Source organism: Bufo bufo, chromosome 4 (genome assembly GCF_905171765.1).
Source record: "Bufo bufo chromosome 4, aBufBuf1.1, whole genome shotgun sequence".
NCBI lineage: Eukaryota > Metazoa > Chordata > Amphibia > Anura > Bufonidae > Bufo > Bufo bufo.
Window position 1 is genome coordinate 13,765,505 of NC_053392.1, and position 15,725 is coordinate 13,781,229.

The 15,725-nt window shown below is 44.5% G+C and overlaps 1 protein-coding gene across 1 annotated transcript; it reads right to left on the reverse strand.

Annotated features, from left to right (window-relative positions):
• Positions 1 to 3,274: 3,274 nt before the first annotated feature.
• Positions 3,275 to 14,861, reverse strand: LOC120998337 (gastrula zinc finger protein XlCGF57.1-like). Its single transcript, XM_040429001.1, has 3 exons — positions 14,839 to 14,861; positions 14,632 to 14,755; positions 3,275 to 6,184 (listed from the first exon to the last, which is right to left on the reverse strand). The coding sequence occupies exons 1-3, from the start codon at positions 14,857 to 14,859 to the stop codon at positions 4,815 to 4,817; spliced, it is 1,515 nt and encodes a 504-aa protein (XP_040284935.1). The 5' UTR covers positions 14,860 to 14,861; the 3' UTR covers positions 3,275 to 4,814.
• Positions 14,862 to 15,725: the final 864 nt, after the last annotated feature.

The following is a 15,725-nucleotide window of genomic DNA, read 5'->3' on the forward strand; positions in this document are numbered from 1 at the left end:
CTCAGTAGGAGAAGTCCCTCCCCCACTTCTGGAGTGCTCACCACGTGCATTCCAAATACAGGAAGTTGCGCCGCGCAACTTCCAGTTCACGCGGAACAAAACTCTCACCCCGCCCCTGTAAGTTGCCCAGGCAGGGAGGCAGGCAGAGAAAGTCCCCAGACTTCCTGAACACTGCCAGGAAGATCCGGCATGTCAGCATCACCTCACAGTAATGCTGGGACTGCCCAGGAACACCCGCCAATGATGTATCCAGGACCCAGAAGGAGGACCCCAGACTTTGCAGGCGGCTCCTAGTGGAGACTTATGCTGCACCAGGTAACCCCTATCAAGATTGTCTTTAAGGGCTCCTGCAGCCTAAATCTTGCTGTCCACAAAATATCGTCCTATCCATAGGATAGGAAATAGGAACTGGTGGTATAGGGGCAGGGCCCCTCAAGAGCTCTCCAAGAAACTTCCTGTTTCCTGTCCTGGATGGAGGCGGTCTCTCAAGGGTGCTGCCATGGGCATAAAGGAAATAGTCAATGCTAATAAAACTATAATGTGCAGAAGAGAGATACAGTCCTGATCAAAAGTTTAAGACCACTTTGAAAAATGGCAACAAATCATATTTAGCATGGCTGGATCTTAACAAGGTTCCAAGTAGAGCTTCAACATGCAACAAGAAGAAATGGGAGTGAGACAAAACATTTTTGGAGCATTCAATTTAATGAAAACAACGAATAAACTGAAAGAGGCTGTTTTTCAGCTGATCAAAAGTTTAGGACCACACCTCCAAAAAAAACCGAAACCCCCCCAAAACAGAAATCCAACTTCCAAACATGAACTCAGTAATGAGTAGCTCCGCCGTTATTGTTTATCACTTCCAAAATTCGTTTCAGCATGCTTGATGCAAGCGTTTCCATGAGGTGAGTGGGAACATTTCTCCAAGTGGTGAAGACGGCCGCACGAAGGCCATCTACTGTCTGGAACTGTTGTCCATTTTTGTAAACTTCCCTTGCCATCCATCCCCAAAGGTTCTCAATTGGATTTAGATCAAGGGAACAGGCAGGATGGGCCAAAAGAGTGATGTTATTCTCCTGGAAGAAGTCCCTTGTCCTGCGGGCATTGTGTACTGTAGTGTCCTGTTGAAAAACCTAGTCGTTACCACACAGACGAGGGCCCTCAGTCATTAGGAATGCTCTCTGCAACATCTGGACATAGCCAGCGGCCGTTTGACGCCCCTGCACTTCCTGAAGCTCCATTGTTCCACTGAAGGAAAAAGCACCCCAGACCCTTATGGTGCCCCCTCCACTGTGGCGCATAGAAAACATCTCAGGTGGGATCTGCTTGTCATGCCAGTAACGTTGGAAACCATCAGGACCATCAAGGTAAAAAAAATAATCTCATCAGAGAATAAAACTTTCTTCTACCTTTGAATGTCCCATGTTTGGTGCTCTCTTGCAAAGTCCAAATGAGCAGTTCTGTGGCGTTCAAGGTGACCAGGTCTTTGAAGACGTTTTTTGTTTTTGAAGCCCTTCAGTCTCAGATGCCGTCTGATGGTTATGGGGCTGCAGTCAGCACCAGTAAGGGCCTTAATTTGGGTCGAGGATCGTCCAGTGTCTTGACGGACACCAATTGGATACCCCGGCTCAGTGCTGATGACATTTTTTTGGGTCTTCCACTTGACTTTTTTGTTCCATAACCCTCAGGATCATTTAAGAAATTCCAAATGACTGTCTTACTGCGTCCCACCTCAGCAGCGATGGCGCGCTGTGAGAGACCCTGCTTATGCAGTTCAACAACCCAACCACGTTCAAAAAGGGAGAGTTTTTTTGCCTTTGCCATCACAACGTGTGACTACCTGACAGAAAATGACAATGAATCCACATCTTTGCACAGATTTGGCCTTTTAAAGGCATGTGGTCCTAAACTTTTGATCAGCTGAAAAACAGCCTGTTTCAGTTTATTCGTTGTTTTCATTAAATTAAATGCTCAAAAAATGTTTTGTCTCCCTCTCATTTCTTCTTGTTGCATGTTGAAGCTCTACTTGGAACCTTGTTAAGATCCAGCCATGCTAAATATGATTTTTTGCCATTTTTCAAGTGGTCTTAAACTTTTGATCAGGACTGTATGTATATTCTCTAGAAGTATGGTATGCCATAGGTAACAAAGTGAGGAAGATTCCATTAAAGACAACAGATTCCTGGAGGAAACTGTGGCATTTCTCCAGAACTGGAAATTGAACGGTACTGAAGTTACCTCCAACTATTACGTGAGTGTATGACCTAGTCAATAGTTGTTGGTTGGGGGGAATATATGTTTAGGAGTGTGTATGATGCGTCAGCAATACGTATGGTCAGAAGTACGGATCATCCCCCAGCATCTGTTAGCTCATCTTCCGCAAGATAAGGAAGGTCAAAACGAATCGCAACACCCCTAGGTTTGAAAAAGTATTAACAGTGTTAACCACAAAGCCTGTAGAGTCTCCCTACCCTAATTTTCCAGTGTATGTTGTCCAGTTTAAACCATTTTAAATGTGTTAGGATTTTTTTTCCGTTTAGCAGGACCGTTGAGGCCAGCAACATTCCAGGAAATAAGTTTAAAACCAGTGGGTGTAGTGTAGTCACTAGTGTTAGGATGGCCATCAAACCTAATCTGATGGTTTGAGCATGGTGATGTCGACTTGGGCAAGAGCCTCTTGTGACAGGAGTTTGTGGGGTATGCTTGTGTTCAGAAAGTAGAGGGATGCCTGCATCACTGCATAGAATTTAAAGAGGAGCAGACATAAGAAAAACATTAAAGAGGTTGTCTCACTACTGAAAATAGCATTTATCATGTAGGCAAAGTTATTACAAGGCACTTCCTAATGTATTGAGATTGTCATTTTTCCATCATATTATTCACTGCTCATTTTCAGGGGTTATGACCAACCTGCAAACTCAGAAGGACGCATGCGCAGCAGCTCCAGTCTAGGCCACCTCGTATCTGCAGTGTAGAGGTGACCATAACCCCTGGCAATGTGCAGTGTATAATGAGATAAAAAAAAATTATCAACCCAGCAAAGGAGGCAATATGGAGAATCACAATACATTAGGAAGTGTCTTGTATTAACTTTCTCTACGTGATAAATGCCGTTTGCTAAAGTGAGACAACCACTTTAACAATAAAACATAGTGAACTGACCACAAAAATTTTGAGCCAGTCCTCTGAGACAGAGGTCCACTAGAAATCTTTTTAATATGCAAAAATAAAAAACATTTTGATTATTTTCATCTATGAAAACATGTTGGCGGACTATCAGGTTCCTCCCATAATGAGTCAGGCCAGAAGGTCAACAGGTTGTAGGTGAAAGAGGTGGCGCGTCACCGCAGACTCATCAAAGGTCACGATTTGTCCATTCTCCCACACATGCAGCTTTGCTGTCTAGTCGAATTGGAAATCAAAGGTGTTGTCAGGTAAGTAGCGTCAAATGGGGGTAAAAGATCTTTTTTGAGACAGTCATGGAAAAGTCTTGAAAAAGCAGCACTGTAAAGTCTCAGATCTTCAGGGAGAATTTCATTCTATAAGCCTGGAGAATTTCCTATGACTGCCCAATGAAGTTATTTCATGATAACTGGTCTAGGATGCAGGGCTCCATTATCACGAGATCTAGGAGCCAATTCTGTCAGTTCTTTCGATAGAGAACAGATCTGGGGGCATATCTATAGCCAATGCAGTGGGGAGCTCAGATGTTAGGACAGTGATAGGATTGGATAGCTTTGGACATTCCCACAAACCCGAGCTTGTTTCTGTGGTCATGGTTCTCAAGGTCCTCCAATTCTTCTCCCAAGGCCTCTTCTGCTGACACATTGAGAGAGTTCTTATTCCATAGTGGATGTCGTTATTTTATAGGAGGAGACTTGGTTTTTCAGTTTTGTTATTTTCTGGCCATTCGTTGTGATTTGAGGTTATAGGTAGGACATCTAGCCTCTTATCTAACATAGACATCAATAGATTAGATACTTCAAGAGCCACCAAGATAGCATGTGCCTAGTCAGGCTTCTGTTGGTCTGGTACTGAGGCAATAGTTTAGCAGAAGTTAAGTCACCTCCCATGGTGAGGCCGGGTCATAAAACAATTGTTGAGACAGGTCTGTGGTGGTCTTCATATTGGATTTATCTTTCTTATTCTTGCTCACAGGTTTAGACATTATTGAGGCTGGTCTGGGATTAGGCACTGGATCAAGTGCAGCTAGTGTATCTTGTCTGGCTGACATTTTGTTTTGCAACATGTTTCAGAAGGGTTTGCCAGGTTCAGGATCTTTAATGAGACAAAGGGTTAACTGGAGAGTTGACAGACATCCAGAGTACTACTGAACTAGTGTAATATACTGTAAGGGGGTGACCTTTACCCTCTGTACCCCCTCCCTATCATCACCACCAGGCCCTGTGAGTGTGCTCTGACTAGAAAAAGCCTTTGTTACTCTCATTTTTGTCCTATCCAGCCATCAAGAATGTGCCTCTACGTACTAAACCTCTGAGGACCCTGGTTATCAGTTACATCATCTTCACAAGTCTTGCAGTCTTTGTCACATGGTCACTGGTACTATAGGAGACTGCTGTGCGTTATGGGTGGCCACAAGGCATCTGTTGTTTGGAGTAGGAGGCTTCAGTGGCAGCGCCATGTTTGGCACCCAGCAGCAGTTCTGATCTGCCCTATGGACCTCAGAGTGTGAACACAGTGAGCCCACTTCATCAGCCGGCCTCTGCCTGCAGTGTAGGTACTAAGCAAGTTGTTACTGAGGCTGAGATGGAGGAGATACATGGTTGATTTCTTGACCTGGCAAAAGAGCTCTGTTAAAATGAAGCCATGCTCGATGCCCCGTCCCCAGAAGTCCCTAAACCTTTAAATGGCTTTACTCCTGTGTGAATTCTTCTATGAGTAAAAAGACCTGAGTGTTGTGTAAACTGTTTTCCACATTCTGAACATGAGTACGGCTTCTCTCCTGTGTGACATCGCTGATGCTTGACAAGACCCGATTTTTCTGTAAAACATTTCCCACATTCTGAACATGTAAATGGTTTCTCTCCTGTGTGACTTCTCTGATGAACCTTCAGTTTGTCTTTAGTAGTATAACATTTTCCACATTCAGAACATGTAAATGGTTTCTCTCCTGTGTGACTTCTCTGATGAATCTTGAGGTTGCTTTTGGTAAGAAAACATTTACCACATGTTGAACAGGAATATGGCTTCTCTCCTGTGTGAATTCTCTGATGTTCCTTGAGATTATCTTTAGAAATAAACCCTTTCCCACATTCTGGACAGGAGAATGGCTTCTCTCCTGTGTGGCGTCGCAGATGTTTGACAAGGCCTGATTTCTCTGTAAAACTTTTCCCACATTCTGAACATATAAATGGTTTCTCTCCTGTGTGACTTCTCTGATGAACCTTCAGCCTGTCTTTTGTAATAAAACATTTCCCACATTCCAAACATGTATATGGTGTCTCTCCTGTGTGACGCCTCTGATGAATCTTGAGGTTGTTTTTGGTAATAAAACGTTTCCCACATGTTGAACAGAAATATGGCCTCTCTCCCGTGTGAACTCTCTGATGTTCCTTGAGATTATCTTTAGTATTAAACCATTTTCCACATTCTGAACAGGAGTATAGCTTCTCTCCTGTGTGACGTCGCAGATGTTTGACAAGACCTGATTTCTCTGTAAAACATTTCTCACATTGTGGGCATGTAAATGGCTTCTCTCCTGTGTGAATTCTCTGATGAACGTTGAGGCTCTCTTTAGTAATAAAACCTTTCCCACATTCTGAACAGGAATATGGCTTCTCTCCTGTGTGGCTTCTCTCATGCTTTACAAGTTGAGATTTATATATAAAACATTTTCCACATTCTAAACAAGAATACGGCTTATCTCCTATGTGAATTCTTCTATGTGTATATAGATTTGAGCTTCTTGTAAACTCTTTTCCACATTCCTCGCAATGAAACCTTTTACCCCCTTTCTGCTCAGTATTTGTGATAATCTGTGATTGGTCAGGAGAATGCTCCTCGTGATTAGGAGGATTATATAATAGATCTGTACTGTGAAGTTCTGGATGAACATTACAGGTAATTATGTTTTCTCCTGAAGAGAGCTGCAGAATATCTTCATCTTCTATTTTAAGATCTAGTGATAACATGAAGTCTTCTTCAGAGTTGTTACTGGGATTTTCTGTTAGGATTAAGAAGAGAGTTTGTGATTCATCAAACCATAAAGTAGATCATTTCTATACCTTTGATGGCTATGTACACCTTCGGGGGAAAATCTTTTATGATACAATTTTACTCATTTTGGGCTCAAACCATTTTTTCAATTGGTCTTTATTATTTTTAGATAAGAACTAAGTTAGAATGAGTATTTAGGAAGTCAGAGAAAAGGAGCAGATGGAACACAGAAAAAATACAGAGCCTGCTATTAGAGAATCTCAAGGCTGTACAGAGAAAGGGGTTAACCATTTTTCACTAAAGACCCATTGAAACAATGACTTTTAGCTCAAAATTTGTTCAGTGCAATAATAAAAGAAATCGCCCTCAAAAGTGTCCATACCTTTAAGACTTACAACCATATTATGCATCTGTGTTAGACTGCAGATGGACCCATTCATTTCTATGTGTCCGCAAAACAGCGGACAGCACACAGACTGCTAATCATAGAATATGTGCTATTCTTATATGTATTGCTGACATGATTAGTCATTTCTAGTGATGTGAGAGAGGAAAATGCAGAGTGCATATTTGTGGATCCGTGGTTTGTCGACTGCAATATAGACTTGGTCATGTGAATGAGGCCTTAGGCTAGAAACACATACTGTAGGCAATTTTTAATGTAGACTTTAAGCCAAAATCATAAGTAGATCCAGCAGGAAGGAAAAGTACAAGTCACTCCTTTATATTTCCTATTCCATTTGATTCAAAACCTCCCTGTGTGACTGCAGCTTTAGGCTACATTTACACAATGTTAAAAAAAAAACTCCATTAAAAACTGCAAAAAGGTACGTTTTTAACAGATGCTTTTTTCACTGATGCCTTTCTGAGAAAAGGACCTTAAAAACGGTCCTCTTCAACTGTATAGGGCTGTCGGTCATTCAAAAATGGACAAAATTTTAACACGTTCAATTTTTTGACATCAGTTATTCAGTGGCTGCAAAAAAAACTGCCGTGAAAATAACCCCAGAAACTATCATTGTTCTTAAAATGGAAGTGTCATGGACTTAAAAAAAATAAAAATGAGTCACATGTCCATGTGTGACTGCAGCCTTATAAATCTCTGTATAGCACTGTATAATGGATGGATGATAAAGTCCAGGACTCTGCTCTACACTCACCGATCACTTCTATTACATAAACCCAGACCTGAGAACATTCAAAAATCTGAGAATCCCAATCTTCTCTGACAATCAGGTCTGTCCTCTGCCCGCACATTAGGCCGTTCAATACCAGTTAGGTGGGACGTAACCTCTTATTGACCAGCCCATTTTGAACCTTAAAGGGGTTGTCTCATCATGGACAAAGGGGGCATATTGCTAGGATATGCCCCCATTGTCTTATAGGTGCGGGTCCCACCGCTGGGACCCGCACCTATATCGAGAATGGAGCCTCCATTAATTTTCTATGGGGCCAGCGAAAATTTCCGTAAGCGCTGTAAAAATGAATGGGAGCGGGGGGGGGGGGGGGGGGGGGGGGGGCTGCGTACGCGCGGTACGCTCCCATTCACTTCTATGGGGAGCTGGCTTGGTGGCGGCCGGAACGGAGTCCTCCAGCCACCTAATTGCGGGGCTCCGTTCTCTATATAGGTGTGGGTCCCAGAGGTGTAAGACAATGGGGAAATATTCAAGCGATAACCCCTTTAACTCTTTCAGCCCTTGAGGGTTTTTCACCCCCTGCCTTTCTGGGGAGATAACTTTTTTAATATTCAGTTTACATAGCCGTATGAGGGCTTGTTTTTTGCAGGACAAGTTGCACTTTCTAATTCCACACTGAAAATATGAAAGGAAGTTCTTCTTTTTTATTGAAAGTCCTTAGTAAAGTCCATGCTGATAGGAAAGTGGAAAAAATTAACTGCAGACAGCAGAGTCATCATGAGAGGAACCCTGGTTTATGGGTTTAGGTCAGGTCAGGACGCCAGTGGCAGGCATACGGGCCTTTGTCAGGAATCTTAGTAACTTTAACCCAGCAAATCCCCGACCACCAGACTGCGGATAAGTATCAGGCCATGAATCATCTGATACACTCGGGGAAACGGCTCCTGTGCCCCACCAATCAGCCTTATAGGCTTAAGGCATATGATGAAGTGGTATGTTGCAGGATGGTTGCAATGACATCATCATGACCTCCTGAGCTGGGTCACAGGCGGTGTGGCAACATCATCACATCATCAGAGACCTGGCGCCTGAGGTCGCAATGTAATTTGCAACCACCCGTGCCTTGAGGCAGGCAACCAGGGCCGCAGGCTGGAAGAGGCCTGCATCACAGAAAGCGGGAGTGAGATGAGTATTTTTTTTCCTTCGTGGACATTACTGGGGGTATTATAAGTACATAGGGCATAAATTGTAAATATGCCACTACTGGGGGGCACTATAAGTAAAGAGGCCACTACCGGGGGGGGGGGCACTATATGTAAAGTGGCCACTACTGAGGGGGGGCACTGTATGTAAAGAGGCCACTACTGGGAAAGCAATATATGTAACGAGGCCACTACTGAGGGGGGCACTATATGTAAAGAGGCCGCTACCGAGGGACGGGGGGCACTATATGTAAAGAGGCCACTACTGGGGGGGCACTATATGTAAAGAGGCCACTATTGGGGGGGGGCACTATATGTAAAGAAGCCACTACTGGGGGGCACTATTGTAGCTGGCCAGCTAAGACCTGTCCTAGTTTGCTAATATAGCTTGCCTGTTTATACAGCTAGACCTGCCAATAACCTTAATACAGTTCCTATGTTTGTGTGTTAAAAAGACAAAAGCAGAGTTATTTACAGTGACTTCATGTTTGGATGTCATATAACTGTTATATATTGCATTCACAGAAGCAAAAAAGATAATATGCCTTTAAGATTCATTATATAATGTGAGGTAAGCTCAATGACACAGCAGAAACAACAGAAAGCATATAGTTAAAATGTTGTTGCTGGGCAGGAGTCTTGACCAATCCTAGCTAGCCTCACACATCCCAGGAGTTTTGACCAATCACAGCCAGCCTCACACACAGTCTGTGTGGGAAATTCCCTAGCAGGAGCTGCTAGAATCATTTTTCACCAGAGAGAGAAACTGAACAGACATTCACTCCACTAAGAGCTGTGTTTTATGGAAGCAGAGAGGCCAAAATATGTATTTATAACAGTTATATAATGTTCCTACTATTAGTATAGTGATTAGAACTGTATACTGAACTGGTTATATGTATGTTTACATACAGTTCCACCAATTGCAAACTACAAATACCATACAAACAATTGCAAACTACACAGTTCACAATCCAAATTCAAATTCCATATTGCAATCCAAATTGCATAAACCATACCAGATCATACTCAACCAATCTGCAAATAGTTACTGCTAACTGCATACTGCACATTGCGACCAAATTCAGCAAGTGAACTATTACTTAGACCTCAGATAAACCTCTCAGAGAGATCATAAATTGCTTAAATAACTTAACAGTACAGATACTGAAGAGAGAAATATATCCACCATTTTATGTTGAATGACAAGATTGAACAGTTGAACCACCATCTAATGCATACCGCCATTTTGTGATATCTTTTCAACAAGTGTTATGTACATGGACTATCTGCTGCAGAGGCGGCAGTGTTATATATGAAGAACAGTTGAAGTTAATAAAGAAGTTATTTCAAGCATTTGGTGTGCTCTTTAAACCTACTGTTTCCATAGAACAGCGCTAGAGGAATTACAGAGTAATAGACAGTCTGCTTAGACTAAAAGTCAGAGATATCAAAATTCTTCTAATGCCACAGCGCAAAAGGCACTTCATACTGCTGCGCCTGTTACAACTATATGTAAAGAGACCACTACTATGGGACATAAGCACTATAAGTAAAGAGGCCACTACTGGGGAGAGGGGGGGCATTATAATGTCCCATAGTAGTGCCCTCTTTACATATATGTACAGATGGCACTACTGGGGGACATCATATGTGAAGAGTGCACTACAAGAGGGGCATTATTTCTACTGAGTGGGGGCATAGTTAGTAAATAGGGGTGTTCTGTGCATCCATTTAGGCAGAAGCAGACGTCATCAGATCTGTGCAGGACTGAGGGAAAAAAAGGAGACCGAACGACTCCAGCCAAGGAGACATTGCCTGTAAGTCACTGAGTGGGGCCTAAATGGGATCATTAGTGACTGGGAGCCACATGGCTATGGTGATGGTGGAGCGGTAAGATGTGACCTCTATATAGTGGTATCATTAGTAATCTTGGCCACCGATTCTGTAATACTTTATTGTGTTTTATTATGCATGTGATACCCCTCACCCCCGCTCCATGGAAAACTTGTCTTGCGTGAAAGTGGCCCGTGGGGACAACTACTCTAACCCACATGCAAACACACAGTTCAGTGCACCGAGGGCGGTCCAAGCCACTCTGTGCACCTCTGTACCTCCGGCTTCCTCTGCCAGCTCCTCACTCTCCTTCTAGGTTACCAGGGCCAGGATCCTGCATAGTCATCTCGCCTGGCCCTGTCAATCAGTAAGGAGAGGAAGGGGCAGAGAGACAAACACAAGGACTGCTGCTGGTTTGTAGGTGATGTCCGTGTGTCTGTCTGTGACTTCACAGACAATTATCAGAAAGAACATTCCAGGTAATCGCCTGATTGTGAGTGGAGGCGAGACCTGCATTTCCATGCAGCAATCCTCTGCTCTGTATGGGGATCAGTCAGATATTGGGATCGCTCGTCCCTGTTTACGAGACGCTCTGCTGCCCACAAGAGATGACTCTTACTTAGGTGCCGTGTTAACAATGCTTTTACCCAACGAACAAGAATGTTTCCTCGTTCATCGGGTGATGGTGGCTCTTTTACAGAAATCATTGGAAGTATTCATACGAATCTGACTTTCTGATAATCTCCCCGTGTAAAGGGACATTGCTGCCCCCGTCACAGCTGGAATCACGTGTGACCTGCTCAGATTCCTGTATATTGTCCTCCATTATTACTGCTGCCTATGACGGTGTGATACAGAGAGACAGCGGAGCAGAAGCTCCTGTCTCCATGTGCAGTCTATGGGCAGACATGACAGCAGCTCCTCTCCACCCAGCACCTCAGAGACGGCCAAGAATTACAGAGAGAGACAGCCGAGAATTACAGACAGAGACAGCTGAGAATTACAGAGACAGCTGAGAATTACAGAGACAGCTGAGAATTACAGACAGAGACAGCTGAGAATTACAGACAGAGACAGCCGAGAATTACAGACAGAGACAGCCGAGAATTACAGACAGACAGCCGAGAATTACAGAGAGAGAGACAGCTGAGAATTACAGACAGAGACAGCTGAGAATTACAGACAGAGACGGCTGAGAATTACAGACAAAGACAGCGGAGAATTACAGAGAGAGAGACAGCTGAGAATTACAGACAGAGACAGCCGAGAATTACAGAGACAGCTGAGAATTACAGACAGAGACAGCAGAGAATTACAGACAGAGACAGCCGAGAATTACAGAGACAGCCGAGAATTACAGAGACAGCCGAGAATTACAGACAAAGACAGCTGAGAATTACAGAGACAGCCGAGAATTACAGACAAAGACAGCTGAGAATTACAGAGACAGCCGAGAATTACAGACAAAGACAGCTGAGAATTACAGACAAAGACAGCTGAGAATTACAGACAAAGACAGCTGAGAAGTACAGAGACAGCTGAGAATTACAGACAAAGACAGCTGAGAAGTACAGAGACAGCTGAGAATTACAGACAGAGACAGCTGAGAATTACAGAGACAGCTGAGAATTACAGACAGAGACAGCTGAGAATTACAGACAAAGACAGCTGAGAAGTACAGAGACAGCTGAGAAGTACAGAGACAGCTGAGAATTACAGACAGAGACAGCTGAGAATTACAGACAGAGACAGCTGAGAATTACAGAGACAGCTGAGAATTACAGAGACAGCTGAGAATTACAGAGACAGCTGAGAATTACAGAGACAGCTGAGAATTACAGAGAGAGACAGCTGAGAATTACAGACAGAGACAGCCGAGAATTACAGAGACAGCTGAGAATTACAGACAGAGACAGCTGAGAATTACAGACAGAGACAGCTGAGAATTACAGACAGAGACAGCTGAGAATTACAGACAGAGACAGCCGAGAATTACAGACAGAGACAGCTGAGAATTACAGAAAAATACAGCTGAGAATTACAGAAAAAGACAGCCGAGAATTACAGACAGAGACAGCCGAGAATTACAGACAGAGACAGCCGAGAATTACAGACAGAGACAGCCGAGAATTACAGACAGAGACAGCCGAGAATTACAGACAGAGACAGCTGAGAATTACAGACAAAGACAGCCGAGAATTACAGACAGAGACAGCCGAGAATTACAGACAGAGACAGCCGAGAATTACAGACAAAGACAGCCGAGAATTACAGAGAGAGACAGCTGAGAATTACAGACAGACAGCCGAGAATTACAGACAGAGACAGCTGAGAATTACAGACAGACAGCCGAGAATTACAGAGAGAGAGACAGCTGAGAATTACAGACAGAGACAGCTGAGAATTACAGACAGAGACAGCTGAGAATTACAGAGACGGCTGAGAATTAAAGAGACAGCTGAGAATTACAGAGAGAGACGGCTGAGAATTACAGACAAAGACAGCTGAGAATTACAGAGAGAGAGACAGCTGAGAATTACAGAGAGAGAGACAGCCGAGAATTACAGAGACAGCTGAGAATTACAGACAGAGACAGCAGAGAATTACAGACAGAGACAGCCGAGAATTACAGAGACAGCCGAGAATTACAGAGACAGCCGAGAATTACAGAGACAGCCGAGAATTACAGAGACAGCCGAGAATTACAGAGACAGCCGAGAATTACAGACAAAGACAGCTGAGAATTACAGAGACAGCCGAGAATTACAGACAAAGACAGCTGAGAATTACAGACAAAGACAGCTGAGAATTACAGACAGAGACAGCTGAGAATTACAGACAAAGACAGCTGAGAAGTACAGAGACAGCTGAGAATTACAGACAGAGACAGCAGAGAATTACAGACAGAGACAGCAGAGAATTACAGACAGAGACAGCTGAGAAGTACAGAGACAGCTGAGAATTACAGACAGAGACAGCTGAGAATTACAGACAGAGACAGCAGAGAATTACAGACAGAGACAGCCGAGAATTACAGAAGAGACAGCAGAGGGAAAAACTGCTAAAAATCCTATAATATCCAGAAGCAGTGTTATTCCTCATGTACAGACAGCGGCGGACTCTAGAGAATTACGTCTTAGACCTCAGACCACTTTATCATTTTACCTTTGTCACCCCCCCCCCCCCCCCCATCAATGGGGACGTAAAAAAAATATTGTTATTGTCCACAGCATCTGAGGGGATAAACAGCCAGGATCAGGGTTATGTCCAATCCCAGTTCCTGCAGGTGGATGAAAGCTGTTTAACATAACAGGCATCCAGGATCAACTAACTAGGCCGGTCTGATGGCCTCCACCGCTGTATCCATCCCCTGCTGCAGGAACATCCACATTCACATATATGGGACGGATTTCAGGAGCGGAAACCTCTACAACAAACCTGCCGTGTGTGAACACACCCTAATGCAGCAGTACAGTAAAGCGAGGAACGTGTGTGTGGAGCTCAGGCATCGGCCGCTGATCAGGGACGTCTGTCACCCCCTCAGGCTGCCCGATTCATCTGCACCCCCCATGTCACCCCACTCCTATGTGTCCTGGAGGAGATCCTCAGAGTAAGAGAAAGCGGAGCCCGTGACATATTGTGGAGCCTCCGCAGCTAGAACACTCCGGGCCGTACATCTACTGCTAGAAGACACATGTCCGCTCCGACAGGACCACAGACTGGAGGAGGAGAGAGAAGAGCCCGGAGATCCCACCTTCTCCTCCAGTCACACATAGCACCTTGTGTCTTCTCTGCTTGTGGAGTGACTAGAGGATCCCAGACATGAAGGGAGGAGAACTACTGGAATAAGGATGTGTTCACACCACGTCTGAGCCTTCCATCAGAGGTAGATATCAGGAGGGTTTCCTAACGTAGATCTCTGATAGAAGGAGGTGACGTCTCCCCTGTACAGTCCTATCATTCCATATAGTCACACAGGGGCAGACGTCACCCATAAGCCCCATGTATACGGCACGGCGCAGGTTCTCCAGCAGGATCCTCTGTATAGAATAGTGTCATCTACTGTACCGGCCGATGGAGGCCAAGAGGACACTATATCTGTCAGGGGGATGGAGCCTATGGAGAAGTGTGATGTATATGGGAAATGTAGGCTCTAACGTGATGTGACCGGAGAATAACATGTGGAGCTCCTACATTACATGTCATTACACACGTGTACACACTGCACATGACCGGACTGAGGCTCTAACACGGCCTCTTCTCACCTCGTCTCTTCTTACCTGGTGATGTCAGAGGCCGGGGAGCCTCCATCATGGCCTCCTTGTACAGATCCTTGTGTCCTTCTACATACTCCCACTCCTCCATGGAGAAATAGACCGCCACATCCTGACACCTTACAGGAACCTGACAACACAATGACACCGTCATCACCCAGACCCCTCCAGTGCTGTTACTGGAGAATTTCCCAGCATTCCCAGCAGTGTCACCTCTCCAGTCAGCAGCTCCATCATCTTGTAGGTGAGTTCTAGGATCTTCTGCTCATGTATCAGGGGGGGAAGCTCTGTGATGGGGGTCCTGCTCCACCCTCCTGACTCATGGATGATGGGAGTCCCCCTTGATGTCTTCTTCACTATGGTGTAATCCTGTGGATGGAGAGAGACACTTAGGGAAAGAAATTCCTTCCTGACTCCAGATCTACACTCAGAATCCCTCCCTGGATCATGGCTCCATCTCCAGTAATCTAGTCACTAGAAGCTGGAATATTATTACCCTCCAGACCCGTTCTGGACTCTTCTTGAGAATCCCCCATGACTCCTTCCTCTGGCAGAGAGCTCCATAGTCTCACTGCTCTTACAGTAAAGACTCCTCTTCTATGTTGGTGGAGAAACCTTCTTTCCTCTAGATGTAGTGGAGGCCTCCTTGTTATAGTCCAGTATCATCTAGATGTCAGACTAGTGGTAGAAATCCTCCCTCCAGGCCACACTCCGGCCATCTCCTCCTCTGCTTCCTCTCCTCCTGGGTACAACGTGCCTACTTACCTTCTCATGGCTCCTACAACATGACTATTGGTCTCCATGATCCATCACTGACCATACTGGTGGCTGATCTTCACGTTCTCCATCACTTGGAAGGACTGGAGGCCGTTCTCCAGGACCCTGGACTCTTCCTATCACTTCCTATGATTCTCCTTCCCGATGTCTGACTTGTTACAGAATACAATACAGAGGAGAGAAATCTAGAAAAGTTTACCTCTCCGCTCAGCAGGGAGATGATCTCCAAGGTGAAGTCTAATATTCTTCTGCTGATCTCCTTCCTGTCCATCCTTGGAAATCCTCCAGGGACAAGAGCATTAGTGAGATCCAGAACCGCACTT

Excerpts from the sequence above, each read along its gene's own strand:
- LOC120998337 (XM_040429001.1), bottom strand. The coding sequence starts at position 14,859 with ATGGAGCTGCTGACTGGAGAG. Across the intron at positions 14,756-14,838 it reads TGGAGCTGCTGACTGGAGAG|GTTCCTGTAAGGTGTCAGGA; the intron begins GTGACACTGCTG and ends TTGTGTTGTCAG. Across the intron at positions 6,185-14,631 it reads CCGGCCTCTGACATCACCAG|AAAATCCCAGTAACAACTCT; the intron begins GTAAGAAGAGAC and ends TAATCCTAACAG.